This window comes from Chelmon rostratus, chromosome 3 (genome assembly GCF_017976325.1).
Source record: "Chelmon rostratus isolate fCheRos1 chromosome 3, fCheRos1.pri, whole genome shotgun sequence".
NCBI lineage: Eukaryota > Metazoa > Chordata > Actinopteri > Chaetodontiformes > Chaetodontidae > Chelmon > Chelmon rostratus.
In genome coordinates, this window is record NC_055660.1 from 30,655,856 (window position 1) to 30,675,493 (window position 19,638).

Genomic DNA, 19,638 nt, shown 5'->3' on the forward strand with positions numbered 1-19,638 from the left:
ACGAGAGGAGAGTAAATGAGACAGAATGGTGTGAAAGGAGAGAAGGCGTAACTACTGGTAGTGAGTTATAGTGGTACATTGACAAACATCACATATCAGACATATTTTCTCACTTGCCTCTTGCGTTATCCACACAGATATGACAGTGTTTGTATGGCTGAAGAGAAGAGAGAAAACATGTTGGGTTTTATCATTTGTGTGAGGTGACCCTTCACCTGTCTCACAGATAACACTGATTAGAGTTTGGAAACGCTACACATGGGCTCTCTGAACCTGATATGCTGTTAGAGGAGAGAATTTAAGGCTGCATTGAAATGATTTGATCTGTTTCTTTGGGATTTGGTATGCCGTATTTCAGATTTTGACAACAGAGAGATGATAAGAAATAAGAAGAAAGGAGAGGGAGGAGCAACAATGCTGTTGCCTTTTGTCTCTTTAACCCCAACACCCATGGCTCTTTTTCTACTTCAAATAAATGTGGTAGCTTATAAATATGGCAACAAATGGTTTACAATCTATTTGAAGTTGCTTCCTTGGGCTTGAAAATGGAATACAAGGCATTCAAGAGTCACGTGACAAAGTGCAGGGCTGTATTCAGATTTTGACACACACAGAAAAAGGCTTATTTATTCATTTATTTCTAATTTCTTGCAAGGTTAAATGCATCAACATACACTATGATATAGAGAAGAGAAAATAGTTTGCGCATGACATTGGATGAGAAATCCATGATTATATTTTCACATTTTATTACTTTGTTTATGTGGTTTAATATTTCCTTTGACGTGAGACATCAGGGTCCTCCTTGGTGACAATACTCCGACTGCTGGGGTCATGAGGGCTTTTGAGATGTCATAGAGGTTTGACAAGCCAGTGAAGGATGAGATTAAAACCGTGGCCAACATTTGTGTAAAAGTTTTCCATGCTAGTGGAAACCTACATTCACATTCTCATTCATTCTCTTTATTCTGTGCTACACTTCGTTAGACACTGCAGCTCTTGGTGTTGGATTCTGAATTGCTGATAATAAACAACTTTGACAATCTGTTCACCACTCATATACCCCACAGCAATATGAACTGAGAGAGGTGCAGTCTTTCAAACTCAATTAGTGTGTTTGCAGCAGTTTCCAGTATTTCTTTCATCATCCTTCAGCCTGAGACAGTGGAATTACTCACCTGGTGTCCTGATGACTGATTCTCACTTGTTATGTTCAAGTACATAAAATAAACCAGATTTCACCCATTTTGTATCACAGATCTCTTTTCCTGTGAGCAATAAGAAGATTCACGCACATCATATCTGCTACTTAAAAAATCAAAATATCTATCCTGCAGTTTGGGCATACTCTCCTGACCCTAAATTAATAAAATGACAGGCTGTGTTGCAGCAATCACTTCCACTTTTGCTTTTATTCTTTGATCAATTAGCAGACTCACCCGTCTGGCTGTGTTTTACTATAGAATGTGTTGTGTAGGTGGGAATACAGCTGTGTAGTGTATGTGTATATGTATCTATAAAAAATTGCTATTTAACACATTTAAGCCATTTTATTAGAACAAGTCTGATTTGATAAAGATCAAGGAAACAAATTTGCTTCAACATAAGGATAAAATTGAAAATTGTCCTGTTTATAGTTCTCTTATTAAAACAGTATATTCTGATGTTATATTCTTTTCAATCACATATTAAAAGAAAGTTGGTTAAAGTAACTAAGAAAACCCACAATGATGACTCACTGTTTTAATATAGATCAACTTCTGTTTATTCACAACCCCAAAAAGGGACAGAAAACAAAAAAGGCTCTTCAACAATCCACAGTCATCATTATCATCATTTAATTCACCACCATCAGAGTGACATCTCAATGTTATTTCCCTCTGGATAATGTTAATGCTAGATTATATTCAAACATCTTCCTTGTGCTTCTTCTAAAAGACTGTACTATTATTAGTCATTCTTTCGCTGGGACACAAAAGTCTTTAGTACAAACCCACTAGAATCATCCACATCTTAAAGTTGGGTATGTAAAGCTCGTCATGCTCAGAGTTTTCAGTATCTTCATATGAAGTGGATTCGTCTTGTCTCTCTCTCTCACACACACATACACACACAGACACAGACACACAGAAACACACACATCCTGGTCTGTGTGAGAGTGGTGAATAAAAAGTAAGACTGAACTAAAACTGTGTAAGGATATATAAAGACAATGACATCAGCACCATACGGTAAGTAGTGCAGCAACGGGACATCAACAGGCCCTCTTTCCTTGGCCTTTTACTCTTCATGCATATCATGTCCTGTGAGCAGATAACTGACTGATCCTCACTGGGTTAATATGACAGAGCTCCTCAAACAAGTATACCTCATGACTGATTGACAGCGGGTGACACTTGCCGGTGTCAGTCTGTTAGCTTTTGTCATGGTGTGGAGCTCTGTAGCAGCAGTGAGTTCAGGTGGAGCATGCACCATCACATGCGTGATATTAGTCTCATTATCTGTATGACCTGCTGATGTTAGCAGGTTTGGTTGTGTAATGTAGATAAACAACACCAGTTAAGCACCCCTTCATAAAGCGTTTAATAATTGTAACTACTGGCTTATTATTGAATAATGAATCATTTATTAATGTATATATATATCCATTAAAAGTTATTAATGAAAATTTTGGGTTGGCAGGTTGTGAAAATTCCCACTGACCTATGTTTATCCATCTATTTGGTGATAATGCAGTTCTAAATGTTATTCCAGTCATGTTTACCATCGTCCTTCCTCACTGTCTGATGTATCATCTGGGGTCTCCCTGGATGTGGATAGCAACTTGAGGGGGTAAAAGGGATATTATGCCATTGACAGGAGATGAAATGAAATGCACCATTACTTTGAGTAAAATTACAGATTCCTCTTGGTTTCCAAATAATATATAACATAGTTGTAATCAATTTAGAAATGATTTACATATTATTACTTTTACTTTATAAAGCCTTTAGTTACTGCATATAATGCTTTATAAATGATGCCTTATTTGAAGGTGGTGCCCCTGACATATATCCAAAATAACTGCTGTTACGCTAGTGGTCTATAGCCACATAGTCATGTAGTCATATACACAAGCAAACGACCATCATTCTCAGGCAACAATTATTTTTCTTTTCCTTTATGCTAAAACACTTTCTGTTAAAGCAATCTAGGCCTGTGTGTCTGAGTGTCCAAACACTTTTTGTCATTGCAACCAGTATATCATTGATGCATGACACTTTCTGCTAAACAAATGTAATATATTAAACTTTTTTTGACATATCTAACAGATTCAAACAGATAATGTCTCTTTGTGGGAGGAAATTCTCTGGTACCATAGGATATATGCTTTTTACTTTTCTGCTGTGGTAATAAGCACAGAAAATAACTGTAATGGTAGGAGTGACTTGTAAGGTTACAAAACTGACTGTCCAAGTTCAAGTAACTTTGTTGGTCACATGGTTGGATGAGCTTTATCCATGCCGTCATTCCTGCCGAAAGGAAGATGTATAAACCACCCAGATTATTTTTAATGTGAAGTGATATTTGGGACGAGCAGTGGCAAAATGTTGCCTGCACTGCTACCTACAAATTCAGCTGCAGCTCCCATGAGTCTTTTGACAATGCAAAGCATTATAAAGCCATAGTTATATTATTCTATATTTTAAAGTACATATTGAAGGTCCACATTTAGCTCTGAATATAAAGATGTTGCCAATAAAAAAACACCAGGGCCAGATGCATAAAACTGTGCAGATTCACGACCACTGTGTATACACAAACACAAATATGCATATGAATTTGTGTCGTCAGATGTAGAAAGTTGCATGCAAACCTCTTTTTGTTTTAGAAATCTCAATCATCGTGCAACTGGGTGCACGTGCACTTGTGTGCAAGCCTTGTTCCTACTGCCACGGTCACCCAAAAATGTACGTAGAAATGCCGTAAATCATCCGGTTGCCAATACTTATGCCCACCCTACCACTCATGAAACCTGTTGATGTGAGTGCAGCAGTCAGTAGGCCTGTATCATTAATTGATCACATGTATCAATAAGCCATAATCATGTTATTGTGCAGTATCTCAGTATTTCTAAATATTTTATTTTTATTTTATATAGTCAAATTTCATTTTGCTGATGATTTGCTATAATATGTACATATATATAGTCTACTTTTTATATATAGTCTACTTTTTATTTTGTATTGTGTTTTTTTTCTTCCGAACGTTCTCTTCCCCGCTGCTATTATTCTTCCCACTGCTATCACATGCTGCTGTAATGCCCAAATTTCCCGAGCTGCAGATAAATAAAGTTTTATCTTATCTTGTCTTATCTGTCTTGTCTTAAACATCAAAAGAATGATACATGATTCCGTTAGAGCTTATACGGAAACAGATTTTACAATGGACAAACATTGGTTCTAGAGAGGTTCCAGAGTATGTTCTCCTACATGTTTGGAAAGGGACGGGTGAGGCAGGATTATTCAGTTGGCTGCAGTCTGCAGCCTCACTGCTAGATGTCACTAAATGCTACAAATTGGAACTATTGCACCAGTAGCTATCGCTACACCATGTGTAAGCCATGTAAGGTATGCATATTATTTTTTTTATGAGTACAACTAAATGCATAGCTTTTACACACATGCATCGTTAATACTTTTGGCCCCAGGTCTTTTTTCATCATGTTGCTGATGATTTCTATCACATATGATAACTGCCAAGACTGCTGCTGAGATATGTGGATGTGGTAGATCAACTTTGGTTGGCAGGCAGAGTGTTAATAGCAATACAGAATTATAGAGGCTGGGACCAATTGGGATTCAATTCCATCAGTTCAAAATACACTTTAGAGTAGAGACAAATTTCCTGTCACTGTTAGAGCACCCCTCCAGTCTCTCGTCTGCCCACTTGCTAATGATATTTTGAACTGGGAGGATATTTTACTGGAGTGATAATACTACTATAAAGTGCTCTGAGAGGAGATGTAAAAAGATAAAACATGATTAGTTTGATGATATGTTTCACATTTCACATAAACAATTTCATGTGGTATTCTAGTTTGGGGGTTATTCCAAGGTGTAAAACAAATTTAGAGATGTGGTGTCTGCCTCTAAACAATATATAAATTATCCCTCATCAGTTACCTAGGTTATACACTTGAATTGATTCAATTGACACAGAGCTGATTGCCAAACTTTATATTTTCACTCCATTAAACTATACAGACGATATGTTTTCTCAATGATAGAGTGAACTTAAAGAAATAAAAACTATTTTCTTCTGGTAATCATTGTCAAGCATCAGTTCAAGTTAAACAAGCAGATCTGGAGAGGAAGAGGAGAAAGAGGAGAAGGAGGAGAGTGATGGAGAGGAGGTGAGGACAGAGGAGTGCTGATAGGGAGGATACAGACAAAGTGGGAACAGAGAAGTCAAACCACGTTTGGTTCTGTGATGATTCAAACTGGTCTGTGAACGACAGAGACTCCAGCAAGTATAATTGTCTCCATTCTGGGTGTTACTACAGGACTACAGTGCTCCTAACTCCCCCTGATCTTCATCAAACAATCTGTATATCATTGCCAATACCTGTAACCCACATAAGACTTTTTCATTTTACTCGCTCTGAGTACAAAAACTCCATAGTTCATTAAAGGTGATTCGTCTGTCTCTCTGTATTTGCTGGAAATGGTCCAATCCTCCAAAGCCCCCAAACAAGCTGACAAGCATTCAAAATTCAAAAAGGGATTTAAGACTGTGAAAACTAGAAACGTTAAAAGCATTAAGACTCTGAAAAACTACTAAATCTTGATGTGGAATGTATGTCGGATAGGTGGGCAATCTGTAACACGAGCCACTTAAGATGTAAGTTGTAGCAAATATCTGTCGTCCACAGCAGCACATTCAGGAACATTTTACACGGATCTGGTAGTACTTCCTTCCTGCCTTGTCTTGCTGGTTATTTTTTGTATAATAAGCACAGATAAAACTACAAATATAAGACATGCTATCAAAGACTGCTAATAACTGAAAATGAAAGCCCCATACATGTTCATTTGTCATCTTTAGTTGGGTCAAGGAATGGAAACACATGTTGGGGAAGGCATTTCATTGAATTCACTATACATAGGAAAGAAATTTCTTTAAGCTTTTTCTTAAAGCTGCGCTAATCATGATATTTATAATCAATGCAGTTCCCCTCGACTCTACAGAGTACTTTGAAAGTCTCTTTTAGCTCATCATGTTGGTTTTCCAACCAAACATTAACCTTGAACATTTAGCAGCTAAGGAATTAGATATATTTCTCATGAGGGGAGACTAAACCAGAGCACAACTCCAAATGAATGCAAATGTTGCTGATGACTGAGAATTGGAATAGGTGGGCCCAGCAGGGTAGCTATAGCCAACAATAGCTGTAGGATGCTGGGTATGGTGCGGGGCCGCTCTGGGGGTGGCTCGGGGTGTACTGACCGAATGCTGAGCCCGGGTGCGGGGTAGGGAAGGAGGACTGGGTCGGGTAAGGGCAGGCAGGTGAGCACAACTCCAAATGAATGCAAATGTTGCTCTGTGCCTGCTGGATGGGGAAATAGGCAAATATTTATGAATATGATGACTATATCAGCTTTATAAGGTCATCGTATGTTGAGACTACGGGGGCTGGCATGCATTGTGGAAAAACACATGAAGGCTTGGAAAGTGTGGTTTAAAATAGCCTTTGGGTTATTTCCAAAACTGTCGCAAGGGCTGCGTGGCAGCTTTCAAATAACTTTCTGGCTCAGAGCCTGTGTTGTCCTGGCACCAGGCTGATATGTGGCTTACTGGGGCAGCTGTGGCTCAGGAGGTAGAGCGGTTGCCCACTTATCAGGAGGTCGGTGGTAGGATCCCTGGCCTCTACAGTCTACATGCCCAAGTATCCTTGGGTAAGATACTGAACCCTGAAGAGCTCCCAATGCTCTGCCATTAACGTGTGAATGGCTAATGGTGGCACCACTGTACAAATGGGTAAATGTTGACTGATGTAAAAGCGCTTCGAGTGGTTGTTAAGGCCAGAAAAGGGCTACATAGATACAGACCATTTATTGAGACATTTATCTTAGCTGTTATCAGGGATGGATGTATGTTTGTGTTGCCTTCATGCAAATTTTCTGCCTGCATTCGTGCCATGTGGAAGAACGCCAATTATTTCCAAGGACGGTGAAGGAATGACCCACCATGCTCGGGCTCTGACTGGCTAGTAAACTTTGCCTTTGCTGATGGTGTGGTTAGGTTTAGGCAGGAAGGGGGGTTTGGTTAGGGTTAGGGTAAGAATATTTAGGTATACTATTCCAAGAGCAGGGCGGGTCACTCCTTCGCCATCCCAGGAAAAAAATGATGCTGGAAAAATGAAAAATGTCGTCCAAATGATGAAAAATATTGACAGAAAGAGTGTGACACAACAACACAAGCAAATAAATGATAGAGTATAATACAAATGGATAGATATTTTTCTATAGTCACATCCCATTGTATATATCATCACACAGTACTAGCTGTTAACATGTCTGTTCCCTTTCCTGCAAATAATTAACAATCCTTAGAACAAAATACCAGGGTAGGTAAACTAGTGCAGAGAAAAAAGGAAATAAGCTTAGTTCACAACTAATGTACCCAACTGCCAGTCCTGCATGTTGTCATTGCATCACCAAGCTTGGACAGAACACTTTGCTGTGCCACCTTCTGGTTTGACCAGGCCCTTATACCGATGGAAAGGAAAGCACAGCTGCTGACACACAGCTGCAGCTAACCTCTACTTTCAATGTCAACAAAGTATTGTCATTGTCACATGGGTCTTTGGTTGAAGAAACTAAAACCTGACGGGTTTTTGGAGTTACTGGTGATTCTTTTGCCAACTGTCCACATATAATTGCACATAAAGAAATGCACCTGCCACTCGTATCACCTGACACATTTATTGGTTGAAGTAGGCAACTGTCTGGAAGAACTGATAGAGCAGGCTGCTACAACGGAGAATATGGTTCCCTCATAACTCTGCATCTTAACTGAACTTAATAGGACAGCCATATTTTGTGACAGCCATCCACTTTTCCAATTTAACATTTTTTTTAGTTTAATTAACTAGCCCAGGACATAAACTTTCCATTACAAGTTATTTTCTCAGTGCAAACTGTGCTCATGAATAATGATGTGAGTCAGACAGATTCTAGTCAGACAGCTAGCAGATACTTCAGTAGTGTTAGAATGACAGCTTTTTTATCCATGTATTTGTCATAAGGGGGAGTGCACTTGTGTGTTTATAAGGACTTTCTGATTGCCAAAAAGCAACAGACAGACAGACAGACAGACAGACACACACACACACACACACACACACACACACACACACACACACACACACACACACACACACACACACACACAAAATGGAAGAGGAGGAGGGAAGGAGGACAGTGATTGTATGATGACACAAGTGTTTTAACACTTAAACACAATGCAACAACCTGAGACTAGTGTGGGGGAGTTGGTGGATTGTAGGGTGACAGAGAAAGGGACAAGGAAAAGGAAAGAGAGAAAGCCTGCAAAATGAACAGACTGATAATTAGAGAAAGAGAGAAAAAGTTTAACAAAGATAAGTAAAGCAAGACACTTCTTGAATGTGTGAGCATGAGAGAAAGGAAGGAAGATGAAGTGTAGAAAAGGTAAAAAGACAAGAGGATGAGAGGGAATTAAGGTAAGGAGGAGTTCAGGGAGGGAAGGAGGGAGGGAGGAAAAAGAAAAGGGTCAGACAGCAAAGAAGGGGAGAATTGAGAAGAAGAATTCAGACAGAGGAATAGTAGTGCTTTCAGGAGTACGGCTGTGGCACTCCATATCCTGGTCTGTAGATAGGCCTGCCCGTTGGTGACTGAGAATTGGAATAGGTGGGCCCAGCAGGGTAGCTGTAGCCACCATAGCTGTAGGATGCTGGGTATGGTGCGGGGCCGCTCTGGGGGTGGCTCGGGGTGTACTGACCGAATGCTGAGCCCGGGTGTGGGGTAGGGAAGGAGGACTGGGTCGGGTAAGGGCAGGCAGGTGATGCTGGAGGCCCAAAAGCAGGCCTGGGGCCAGAGTAGCTCCCTGCTGGGGTGAATGGTGAGCCTGAACCTGGGTATGGAGGGAACTGTGATGGGGGGTTGGTTGGAACAGAGCTTGTTGCCGCTGCAGGGGTAGGGTTGGAGGGGGTGGCAGGGTATGGGCTGTAGGGGAGGCCAGAGGAGCCCCCTGCAGATGAGGAGGCCGGCTGCGAGGCATTTTGGTAGCTGGAGGACTGAGGTTTGGAGTTCGGCTGCTGCTGATTTGTCGTTGTTACTGTTGTTGTCTGTTGATTCCATGGTGAGGGCATGGCGGCGGGGTCCTGACTGATGCCTGCTGATGATGTCATGGTGGTGGGCTTTCCCTCACTCCTCTGTCGCAGGATCTCCTGGAGTTTCTCTATCTGCACCCGTCTTTTGTGAGCAAGAGAGCGGAGGGAGAGGAAGCGGTCAAAGAAGGAATCCAACGGCAGAGAGCCCTCCAGAAACTCATCAGCCAGAGCCTGCAGACAGAGAGATACAACCGGTGACAGTGACACTTACGGCTGAGGAGTACTATTTCAAGTACTTAACTCCCTGTAAACAGCTTCTCAAAATAACTCCCTCCAAACTGACACTCAGAATGGCCACTTGCCGTCTCATGGACTGCTTACACATAGCTGGGACAGTGATTAGCAGCTAAACAACTGAAAAAAACAACTGTTTAAATGAAGTGGGGAATGTAAATTAAATTCTCAGCACAACACACGACCTACAGCTTCATGAGAGGCCAGAGACTGCATACTACTTAGTATCTCTGGCCATAATTTAAAACACTGCTGCATGTCGACAAACCTGTAAGGCTGGGATCAGGCTACATACATTTTTTTGTCTTTGGTGATGGTCACCGTGTCAGATCTATTGATAAAGTGCCATAAACTCTTGCTGTGTCATGGTTGGGTGACTTGCAAGGCTACACAAATAACCCCTACTAATCACAGCATGTCTTATTCTACGATCACAATCGAGTTCAGATGTCATCAGGGAGGCGGGTAAAGTAACTGTCAATCATACTGACTGAAGCATTGTGTGTGATGCTGGCAGTCGTGTGAACCAAAAAAAAAAGAAAAGAAAAAACATCTGTGGATGCAATATAACATTAAAAGCATGTGCAAGGGGCGGGTGTTAACTTCTGCCCTTTTAGTCATTATTTTTACATCCATTGGGGAGCATCTGTATAACAATTTTAACAGGTACGAGTTTCACATATCGTCATTTCCATAGTTATTTATTCCACAAGGGGCAGCCATGGCCACATCAAACAGGCTACTTTAACATTACATCTGGAATTAGTAATGATAGCATATTCCCGCATTTAGGACCGGAGGCAATGTTATGATAGCATAGCCAGCTACTCGCCTGGCTGATGAAGTGCTCTGGCTATTTCTCGCCAAAATTTGTCTTTTTTGACAAGGGTATGGTAAGGGGAAGGGTGGGGGCATAGCGATGTTTGTGAACAATAGATGGTGTAACCTAGGACACATCAGTGTAAAGCAGCCGCGCTGCACAGACATTTGGCCATATTACCTCCGGAGGCAGTTCTCATTTGTCATCGCGATAGCAGTGTACAGCCCCTCGTCAGCTGATGCTGCTGCAGCATGCGAGCTCCTGCACACTGTAGTTACACGGCTGCAGACATCGCATGCCCAGGCCCTCCTCCTCTTCTCAGTATACTTCAATCATACGTCCCTGTCTTCAACTCTCCCCTTCTTTACCCAGTATGTTAAATGCCACACCAGATAAAATACAACACTGGACTGATTGTATGCAAACACCAGTTCTTACAGTGTTCTTACAGCTTACCAACCCTCCCCCCACTTGGCGGATCTGATCACAACCTGGTTCATCTGCTCCCTGCCTACATATCATTGGTGAATAAACAACTGCCAACCATATGGAACGTGAGAAGATGGCCAGAGGAGTCCAGTCTGGCACTCAGGAACTGCTTTGAAAAGGACATGGTGATAGACTTCCACAGGAAGGTGCCACAGATTAAACTGGTGAGCATTCATGGTTTGAACATTGAGATCATGGTGGAGTACAAATACCTGTGTGGTCCTCGATATATAAACTGGACTGGACCAACAACACAGATGTTGCCTGTACAGGAAGGGCCAAAGTTGTCTCCATCTGCTGAGAAGACTGAGGTCCTTTGGAGTATGTGGGACACTGTTAAAAACATTTTATGACTCTGTGGTTGCATCTGCAATCTCCTACACAGTGGTCTGCTGGGGCTGTGGAAGCTCTGAGATGGACAGAAAGAGACTCAACAACTGGTCAGGAGAGCTGGCTCTGTCCTGGAATGGCCACTGGACACCATTGAGGAGGTATGTGAGAGGAGGATGTTAGCCAATCACTGACAACCCCTCTCAGCCCCTGCTTGACACTGTGGGGGGCCGTATGCAGCTCCTTCAGCAACAGACTGCTGCATCCACCATGCAAGAAGGAATGCTACCACAGGTCCTTCATTCCAACAGTTAGAGTGTTCAACTCCTGCATTGTTTAATGTAGCACTGTGTCCACATAAATCGTGTTTTTTGCACTACTATGTGATTTAAGTTTAACATCCTGCTATCACATCACATTATTATTTTCTTTAACTACTAAACTTATGCATATTTTCTTTAATGTGAAACATATATATGTATCTACTGTGCAATGGTGCAAACACTGTAGTTAATTCATCCATACTCTACCAATTTTTTCAAACTTCATCCATTGGCAATATATTTTTTATAGTCTTTTTCAATAAAAAAAAAAACACCCTAATTTCCCCGGCAGGGGATTAATAAAGTTTTATCTTGTCTTATCTTCATGATCAGCCATGACGCTGGTTATTGGTCCGCCCCGACAAAACTGTCTCAAAATCGGGCTGTATTCGTGTAGTCTGAACCTGGCATAAGAGGAACAGCCCAACACTTGCAGCCAATGGGCCTGACATCATCATACAGGACCTTCAGACAACCGTGTTCTGTTGTAGACTGCAACATCTCTGTAGTCAATGTCACAATGAATTATAACGCTAGAAAATTAGAGTTTTTTCTTTTTTACTTCCTCCAAGCGTTCTTTAGGCGCAAAGCATATCCTTCAGGTTCAACTACACAAAAGGTTTCAGCTAATTTCTGTGTTGTAAAATGTATGACTTTAGGATTATTAACATAGTGGTGTTCGAGCTACATTTTGGACTGTTAAGTCTTGATCTTGATTAGGGATGTGTGCGATTAGCTGACCAGTCTACTAAACGTTGCCACTCTCAGCTTACTAGTCAGCACCAGCACAATACTAGTTGGTAAAACTCGTCATTTTTTGGACAACATTAAAAAAGATTTCCGTGTACAGCTGCTAATGTAAGAGAGAGAGAGAGAGAGAGAGAGAGAGAGAGAGAGAGAGAGAGAGAGAGAGAGAGAGAGAGAGAGAGAGAGTGAGTGAGTGTGTGTGTGTGTGGGTGTGTATCTCTGTTCAACAGTTAAGTTCTGACCTCTGACTCTGCCTCCGTTTTGCTGCCCTCTGTCTGCAATTTGGAGAACAATGCCTCTGGAGACACCTGGCCCACCATCCCATCTGAAGAGAAAAAGCAAGAGTGGAACACAGAGGGAGAGTGAGATACAGGAAAAACTGGTTCTGTTCATCTGGGTGATGACAACTGTGTGCAGTGACATCATTACAATGGAGTATCTTATCAGCAGCTAAAAATCTTTTAATGCTGACCTGCGATGTCTGAAGTTCTTTTATACCACAGCACTGGATGTTTGAACACTTCACCAGCATGCACCGTAATATGAACCAAACATAATATAGCTAAATACGCGTCACATCAAGTATTCAGACTGGTTTTCCTATAGACAACCAACCAATGTGATTTTTGTGTGAATTTGTAAACATCATATCATACATGATCTCACAGCCGTCAGTGTGTCATGAAAGAAATATGAACTCCATTTTGCTTCACCTTACTTTTCCTTGGATGCTGATTTGAAGAATATACAGCACTAAAATAGCTTATTTATATAAAAAAAAGAAATCCCAAAGCTCATTAGCAGGTTAGATACAGCTTTATAACAATGTTGAATATTTCCTTAGAAAAATGAAATACTCCTGTTAGGTATTCAATTTGTCAAATTAGCAAAAACAGACATTACTGTCTGTCCATAAACACTGTAATTTACAGAATCACAATATATGCAGTATTGATACTGTGATATAAAACTACATATAGCAGAATATATTCATATCGTGTTTTGTTTTGTTATTCTTGTTTGTTTTTTGGGTAGCTGCATTTCTGAGCTGGTTTATGTTCTCATTAATGCAAAGTCATCCCAGAGCTACGGTATATGTCAGGGTTTGGTGCCAGTACACTTAATTCACTCGAATACAAATCTAACATGAACTATGGATAAACAACAAATAAACAATAAATAAATAAATCTTACAAATCCAGTCTCAGAACACAGCCCCGACAGAAAGTCAAGTGTCTGTGATCAGTTCAGACTGACTGTAATAACAGCAGAACAAAGAGGAATGAATGCTGTCGAATAGGGATGTAACGGTATATCCAATCTCGTGATATCGCAATAGAAATGATGATGCCATTGTGGAACTGCGTTAGTTATTTATCTCTTTGTCCAAAGTTGTATTGTTCTGGTTTGAACAGCAGAGGGCGAAATCATAGTAGTCAAGACGGACTCCAGGCAGTCTGACAAAAGTGAACCCAACAAGAAAATGACTGAAGAAACAATAACGAAAAAGCGATTGAGGATGCTCCATCAACTTTTAGAACTAATGTCTGGCAGCACTAGGAAACTGAAAAACGTAAAACAACTGCCAGATCACGGTCAACTATACTATGAGAAACACGTCAAACATTTGGCACCTCGCCACCCAAACAAGCTTAAATCTCAACAACAACATAAAAGCTTCAGCCAGGCCGAAGGAGCCTGAAAGAAACATTTGGAGCCCTGCTTCCCCCTAGCAGCCAGAGAGCTGAAGACATAACAAGATGCAACTGGGAATATATAGCTTAAGGCCATTTTCTGTGGATACGATGGATTTTAGAGGTTAGTAAACACGCTGGAGCCAAAGTATACGATTCCATCAAGGCCACACTTTAGTCAAACAGATACCAGCTCTGTACGAAGAGGCAAATGCTACAGTGACACAGAGCCTCAAACAAGCAAAGTACATCTGAATAACCACAGATGGTGGACTTCACGAGCTACTCAGAGCTATATTACAGTAACAGCTCATGTTATGACCAGCAAATGGAAAAGGAAAAGCTTTGTCTGACAGATGCGACTCTTTTCTAATCACATACTGGACTCAACAGAGCTGAGGTTTTGAAATCTGCTTTTTTAAAGTGGGAGCACCACATGAAGAGTAACAACAATCATTGCGGTACCGCTGTCGTTACAGGCAATGCAAACATGGAGGCCAGACTGTCCCTGCACATCAATATTCTGCTCTCTCTTTAAACATTGCTACACAAGCAGGTTTAAACGTAGGCCGCACCAGCTGTCTGCCTGGTTGAGTGAGGGGCGTGGCAGTGTTTTTTCACCACAGTTCACCTATCACAGCTGTACTGACCACCAAACAGAAACTGTTAAACCTGTCACTACATCAACCGATCATGAATGTGGTCACCCGATGGAACAGCTCTTTTACATAGTTTATAAAAGGACTGCTACTGACTGCTGCTTTTCTTTTCATTTTGAAATTGAACATGGTTCAATCATTCATTGCCAAAGACAATTCTTGACAATTTTTTGCACATGCCGCAGTTATGGCTGGCTACTTTTGTTCCATGAAAGAAGGAAAGCAACTTTTAACTTCAAGTTAAAAACAAACTTTATATAAATAAAAAATGCTGCACACACTAATTTATTAATAAAGGTCATTTTTTCAAGTCATTTTTCTTTCTAATATCACAATAAATATCGTATCATGGACTAAATATTAAGATATTATCATACCATGACTTTTTAGTATCGTTAAATCCCTACTGTAGAAGCTTTATGACAGCTTCCAGCTAAAGTCCAGATTTCAGCTAAACAGTTATAAAAATTACTTTAGAACATTGATCCCCAACCCGTGGGCCGTGGGTCATTTGGTACTGGGCCGCACAGAAAAGAAAAAATAATTTCCATTATTTTGTTTTTTCACATAATTTGTTTGATTTATTTTTCGAGTCTTAATGACGTTTTATTTTGAAAAGTGGCCGGATTCTCTCTGTTACATCCGTCTCGCTTGACGATACCATAAGTCACGTGATATATCCCACTAAATTAAATCCCAAGCTAACAAAATGAACAACAAACAAAGTTCTTTAGAAAAATTTTGGATTTACATTCATTATTATTGTTATTATTATAATAATTAGTTAGTTAATTAGTATTAAAGAGAAAATACCACAGTTTTTAATGCCGATCTTATCATTTTATTTTGTTTTTATCTGCTACACCTTTAGACTGGGCCGTGAAAATATTGTCAGACATTAAACTGGGCCATGGTACAGAAAAGGTTGGGGACCACTGCTTTAGAAGACAATGCTGGTGAATTTTACAGATATGGAGAAAAACAATTTACAGTGATCTAAGTGGTGGCAGATTGTCATGGAACCTGTATTTTTGTCAGTAATCATAGTTTAACTTGTTAAAATCACAAATGTTTCAGTCCTGTAGTTGGGTTGACTGGTCTTTGAGTGTGGCCAATAAACCCCAAGAACACCCTTAATTTTTCAGAAGTACAAATATGCTGAATAAGAGATTGCAGAGCTACAAAAGTTAGTGAGATAGATGCTTGACAGGAAGTGACGTCCGTACTCTGGCTGTCTGTGGAGAGCACTTCAACGACCTGTTTGATTTTGTATGCATAAAAGAAGTTTTAACATAATCCCAACAGCAAACAGCTACAAAATACCAGTGTATAAGTGCAGGATTCATTTTTATTTGCTGTGACATTTCCAAGGTCTGCGATAAGATGCTTAACAGTCAAACCCAATCACAGCTTGTGAGAAAGTCTCGGAGGTCTTCTGTCCTTCTCGACATTAAGTCATCCATCCACCCTTTGTTTCCCCCCCTCCCTCCCTCCCTCCTACCTCTTAGGGAGCAGTGTTGTCTGTAGGTTTCTCTGACGACCTCTAGGTGAGAATATCTCTCTACCAACACCTCCTTTTGTGACTCCAGACGAGGCTTCATGTCCAGGTTTTGCTCAGCCAGGCTGCGATTTGATGCCAGTGCCATTTCTCTCTCCAGCTGAATGTTCTGGATCTGAAGGGGGAAGAGAGACATCAGTCTACTGCACTATGGCTTTATATTTTTGCTAATTTGTGGATGGCATTAAATGCTAAGGTATTATTGTTTGCAGTGCAAATATCATTCTGCTACTTTCAGAACTAGTGTCCAAAAATGCACATATAGACTGTATGGTTTCTCATTGGTAAATGCTTCACGGCTTCACGGCTGTCAAACCTGAAAGTGTTACAATATATTGATGACATACTGGCTGTATTTGCCACCTTTGCCACATAACTCCACTGTAAACCCATCCACTAGTGTTAATAGGCAAGAAGTGGATTACATTGGCACTTACATTGACAAGAAAATGAGCTTTGATGGACACTGAGGTGACATCCAAGAAAGGGCAACAAAGACTGTATTTTCTGTGGAAGTTATTTTTTTTAATATTGACAGAAAGTTGATGGCGTTAGGATCATAGAATTGGTGCTGTCCTTCCCACAAATTTGTTGGTGTGGAATTTTAAATGTGTAAAACAGTAATTAATTAGGTACATTCAAAGTAACAAGTAAAATCACTTTCTGACTGACATTTTTAGTCTCTGTGTGTATGGCTGTATATCTGTGTGTGTGTGTGTGTGTGTGTGTGTGTGTGTGTGTGTGTGTGTGTGAGTGTTTAAAAGTTAGTAGCTATGCCTATGTGCCTGACACAGAATGCTGTGACCAGTTGCACATCAGTTGCACACTGTTTCATACAGTTGCCAACCAAAGGTCCCCTCAGTTGTTGCTGAAGAGTCAAAGCATATTTACTCACTCCCCCTATCCAAACTGTCAGTCAGCTTTAAAGTTTTAAACTAACTATAGATTTCACAAGCATGACAGTTTGGGGGGTTTGCGTCAATTGATTTTACCCACAGTGAGAGGTGCAACCATCCAAACACCCTGCAAGGTTTAAAGAGCTGAAAAGCTCAGACTCTGTCAAACTGAAGCATCATTTCTACCTCGTCAGACTCCAGAGCCATAGAGTCTACTCGCTCGGGGTTGTCCAGGAGCTCCTGTAGCTCTGATTGGCTCAGGTCCTGGAGCTTCTCCATTTGATTTGCCAGGATGGCTGTTCGTCATAAAGGAACCAGGAAACAAGAGTCAAAAACAACGTTTGGAAACAGAAAGTAGTCAGTCAGAGGCATAACTTTATACTGTATTTTTATGTTACAACCCTTGAGTATAGAATCATTATTCACTGATTTATCAAGCTATTGTTGACAACTCAAGACAAAACACGATATATCACCTGCAGCCACCCTCCTTCATTAAATAACTACCATGTCCGTGGATTACGACAAATGTGGGCATTTTTTAGCAGTAGAAGAGAGTAGCAACACATTCAGAATCTAGTACTTCGTACACAGCTGATTATAGCTAGCTAGCATATTAAAGTCTATCGAGGTAAGTGACTGCAGGCCACAATACAGAACAAGCTGTTCAGACGACCACTAGTGATGGTGAGGAACGAAGCGGGTGGAGAAGAACTGGTACTTACACGATGCTAGCAAACCAAATTCAGCCTAACACTGACTGGTGGTGACATCCAACACCACGTATTTATTTCAACAGACAGGTGACGTGACACGTCCCCAGGACCTCCGACCTGCCCTGACGGAATCCAGCTGAACCAAAAGCTGCTGAGTCGTTTTCGACGTACTTTGGCCGGCAAGCTAGCTAGCTATTCGGCCGACGTCCAATCTCACCTGACGGTTCCGCGTTGAGAAATCTGATGACAACAACAGTCGGAATGATCGCAATGTCAGACACTTAGCCACCGTCAACTTCGAGGGACGCCCAGCGATTTGGCGATCAACAATGGAGCCCTGACTGACTCCGCTCGGTCCTGACGATCAATGTCAAACGTTGATGTATTCCGATAATGCTTACTTAAAAAATCAGAAGACTGCAGTCCACAAAATATATTAACAAATGACAATTTTTCTTTGATAAAAATAGGAAAGTTTCACTCCACACTGTCATAAACCGCCGCCATTTTAGGAGCCACCCACGTTCTATGTTTGCGGGGGTGCTCAGACCAATCTAAAATGTTCTAAAACAGCCCCGGTGAAATATAACGAACTCATGACTTATAGATATAAACGTTTTTAATATCTTCTGGCGGCCTATATATTTAGGTGTAATTATTCTGATTGGGCCCTTTTTCTTTGTAATCTCCCCTATATTGCAGAGTAATGGTGGAGTCCTGTGCTCAACCGATACAAGGGAAACCCCTATGTGACGGTCATGTCCCATATACTGCTGTCAGTGTGCTTGTATCACCTAAATCGATGGCAAAATATGTGTCCCTTTGCTCTGCTGGTGGAGCTGTACACTGCTGCTTCCTTTGGAAACGAGGACTGCCGAGTAATTACAGGATTTTCTGTCTAGATACAGAGTAGGCTGTACTGCGTGCTTGACATACTCGGGACCCTCTCAGCGCTCTTAAATGCTTGGACACCCTGATTATAGCAAACACATACATCCCCTTCTTGACTGTTTGCACACTAACTTAACGTACTAGAGTAGGAAACCCCCAGCCTCTCGCCCTCAAAGACATTCACATTTTCATCACACACAACTGTAACTGTAAACCAATAATATTTTTTTATCTGAACATTTTTTCCCTTTTAACATTCTTTTTCTCTTAAACATTTATTCTCTTAACATTTTTAACAATAGGTGGTAAACACCATATTTTTTCTGTCTATGTTCTGTCTGTCTATTCTGTTTCGTCCTGGTCTGGCCAGTTTGGGTCTAAGTTCTCAGACAGGGTGGGTAAAGTAGCATGAATTTTGTGACCCATCCACCCCCTTGCAGGACTGACTCCAGTGGAGGAGAAGGCATGGCCGTGTATATCGTTACAGCCAGGAGGGGATCTTTCTGCCTCGGAATCCCTTTGGCTCCCTGTACCGCCCTCTGGGTCTTCTGATACTCTTGGCATAATGCTAATTAGATGTTACATGGACAAAATCATATTTCTCACTAGACTGTCCGAACTTCTCTGAAACTAGCTGTTGTCTGCTATTGCTTACGAACACTACCATACTGTGCTAAGGTAACTACTAGCTTTTCTATGGTTTGGCTACTGGTTGGCATGGGTAGGTGAAGGATCTCTATCTCAGGTTTGTGGTCAGTGATCAGTTTAAAGCTGTCAAGTTCAAACAGGTATTTCTGAAAGTTTTCAAGCCTAGGCAAGTATTCTTTCTCTCTTTGAGCATACCTGGTCTTTGCATCCTGGAACTG

At 41.0% G+C, this 19,638-nt stretch overlaps 1 protein-coding gene across 2 annotated transcripts; it reads right to left on the minus strand.

Moving 5' to 3' along the window:
* Positions 1-1,741: 1,741 nt before the first annotated feature.
* Positions 1,742-18,383, minus strand: vps37c (VPS37C subunit of ESCRT-I). 2 transcript variants are annotated; one of them, XM_041966818.1, is made up of 5 exons: positions 18,099-18,383; positions 17,352-17,461; positions 16,213-16,384; positions 12,601-12,683; positions 1,742-9,586 (listed from the first exon to the last, which is right to left on the minus strand). In XM_041966818.1, exons 2-5 carry the CDS (start codon positions 17,442-17,444, stop codon positions 8,858-8,860), a joined length of 1,077 nt encoding a protein of 358 aa, XP_041822752.1. In that variant the 5' UTR covers positions 17,445-17,461; positions 18,099-18,383; the 3' UTR covers positions 1,742-8,857. The 2 variants fall into 2 exon arrangements, with proteins under 2 accessions (XP_041822752.1, XP_041822751.1); XM_041966817.1 differs by lacking the exon at positions 18,099-18,383 and adding an exon at positions 17,891-18,091.
* Positions 18,384-19,638: the final 1,255 nt, after the last annotated feature.

What these genes read in the sequence shown, in the direction of transcription:
- vps37c (XM_041966818.1), bottom strand. Translation starts at nt 17,444, where the DNA reads ATGGAGAAGCTCCAGGACCTGAGCCAATCAGAGCTACAGGAGCTCCTG. An exon ending in TGGCTCTGGAGTCTGACGAG is followed by an intron (nt 16,385 to 17,351) that starts GTAGAAATGATG and finishes TTCCCCCTTCAG; the next exon opens with ATCCAGAACATTCAGCTGGA. An exon ending in ACAACACTGCTCCCTAAGAG is followed by an intron (nt 12,684 to 16,212) that starts GTAGGAGGGAGG and finishes TTTTCTCTTCAG; the next exon opens with ATGGGATGGTGGGCCAGGTG.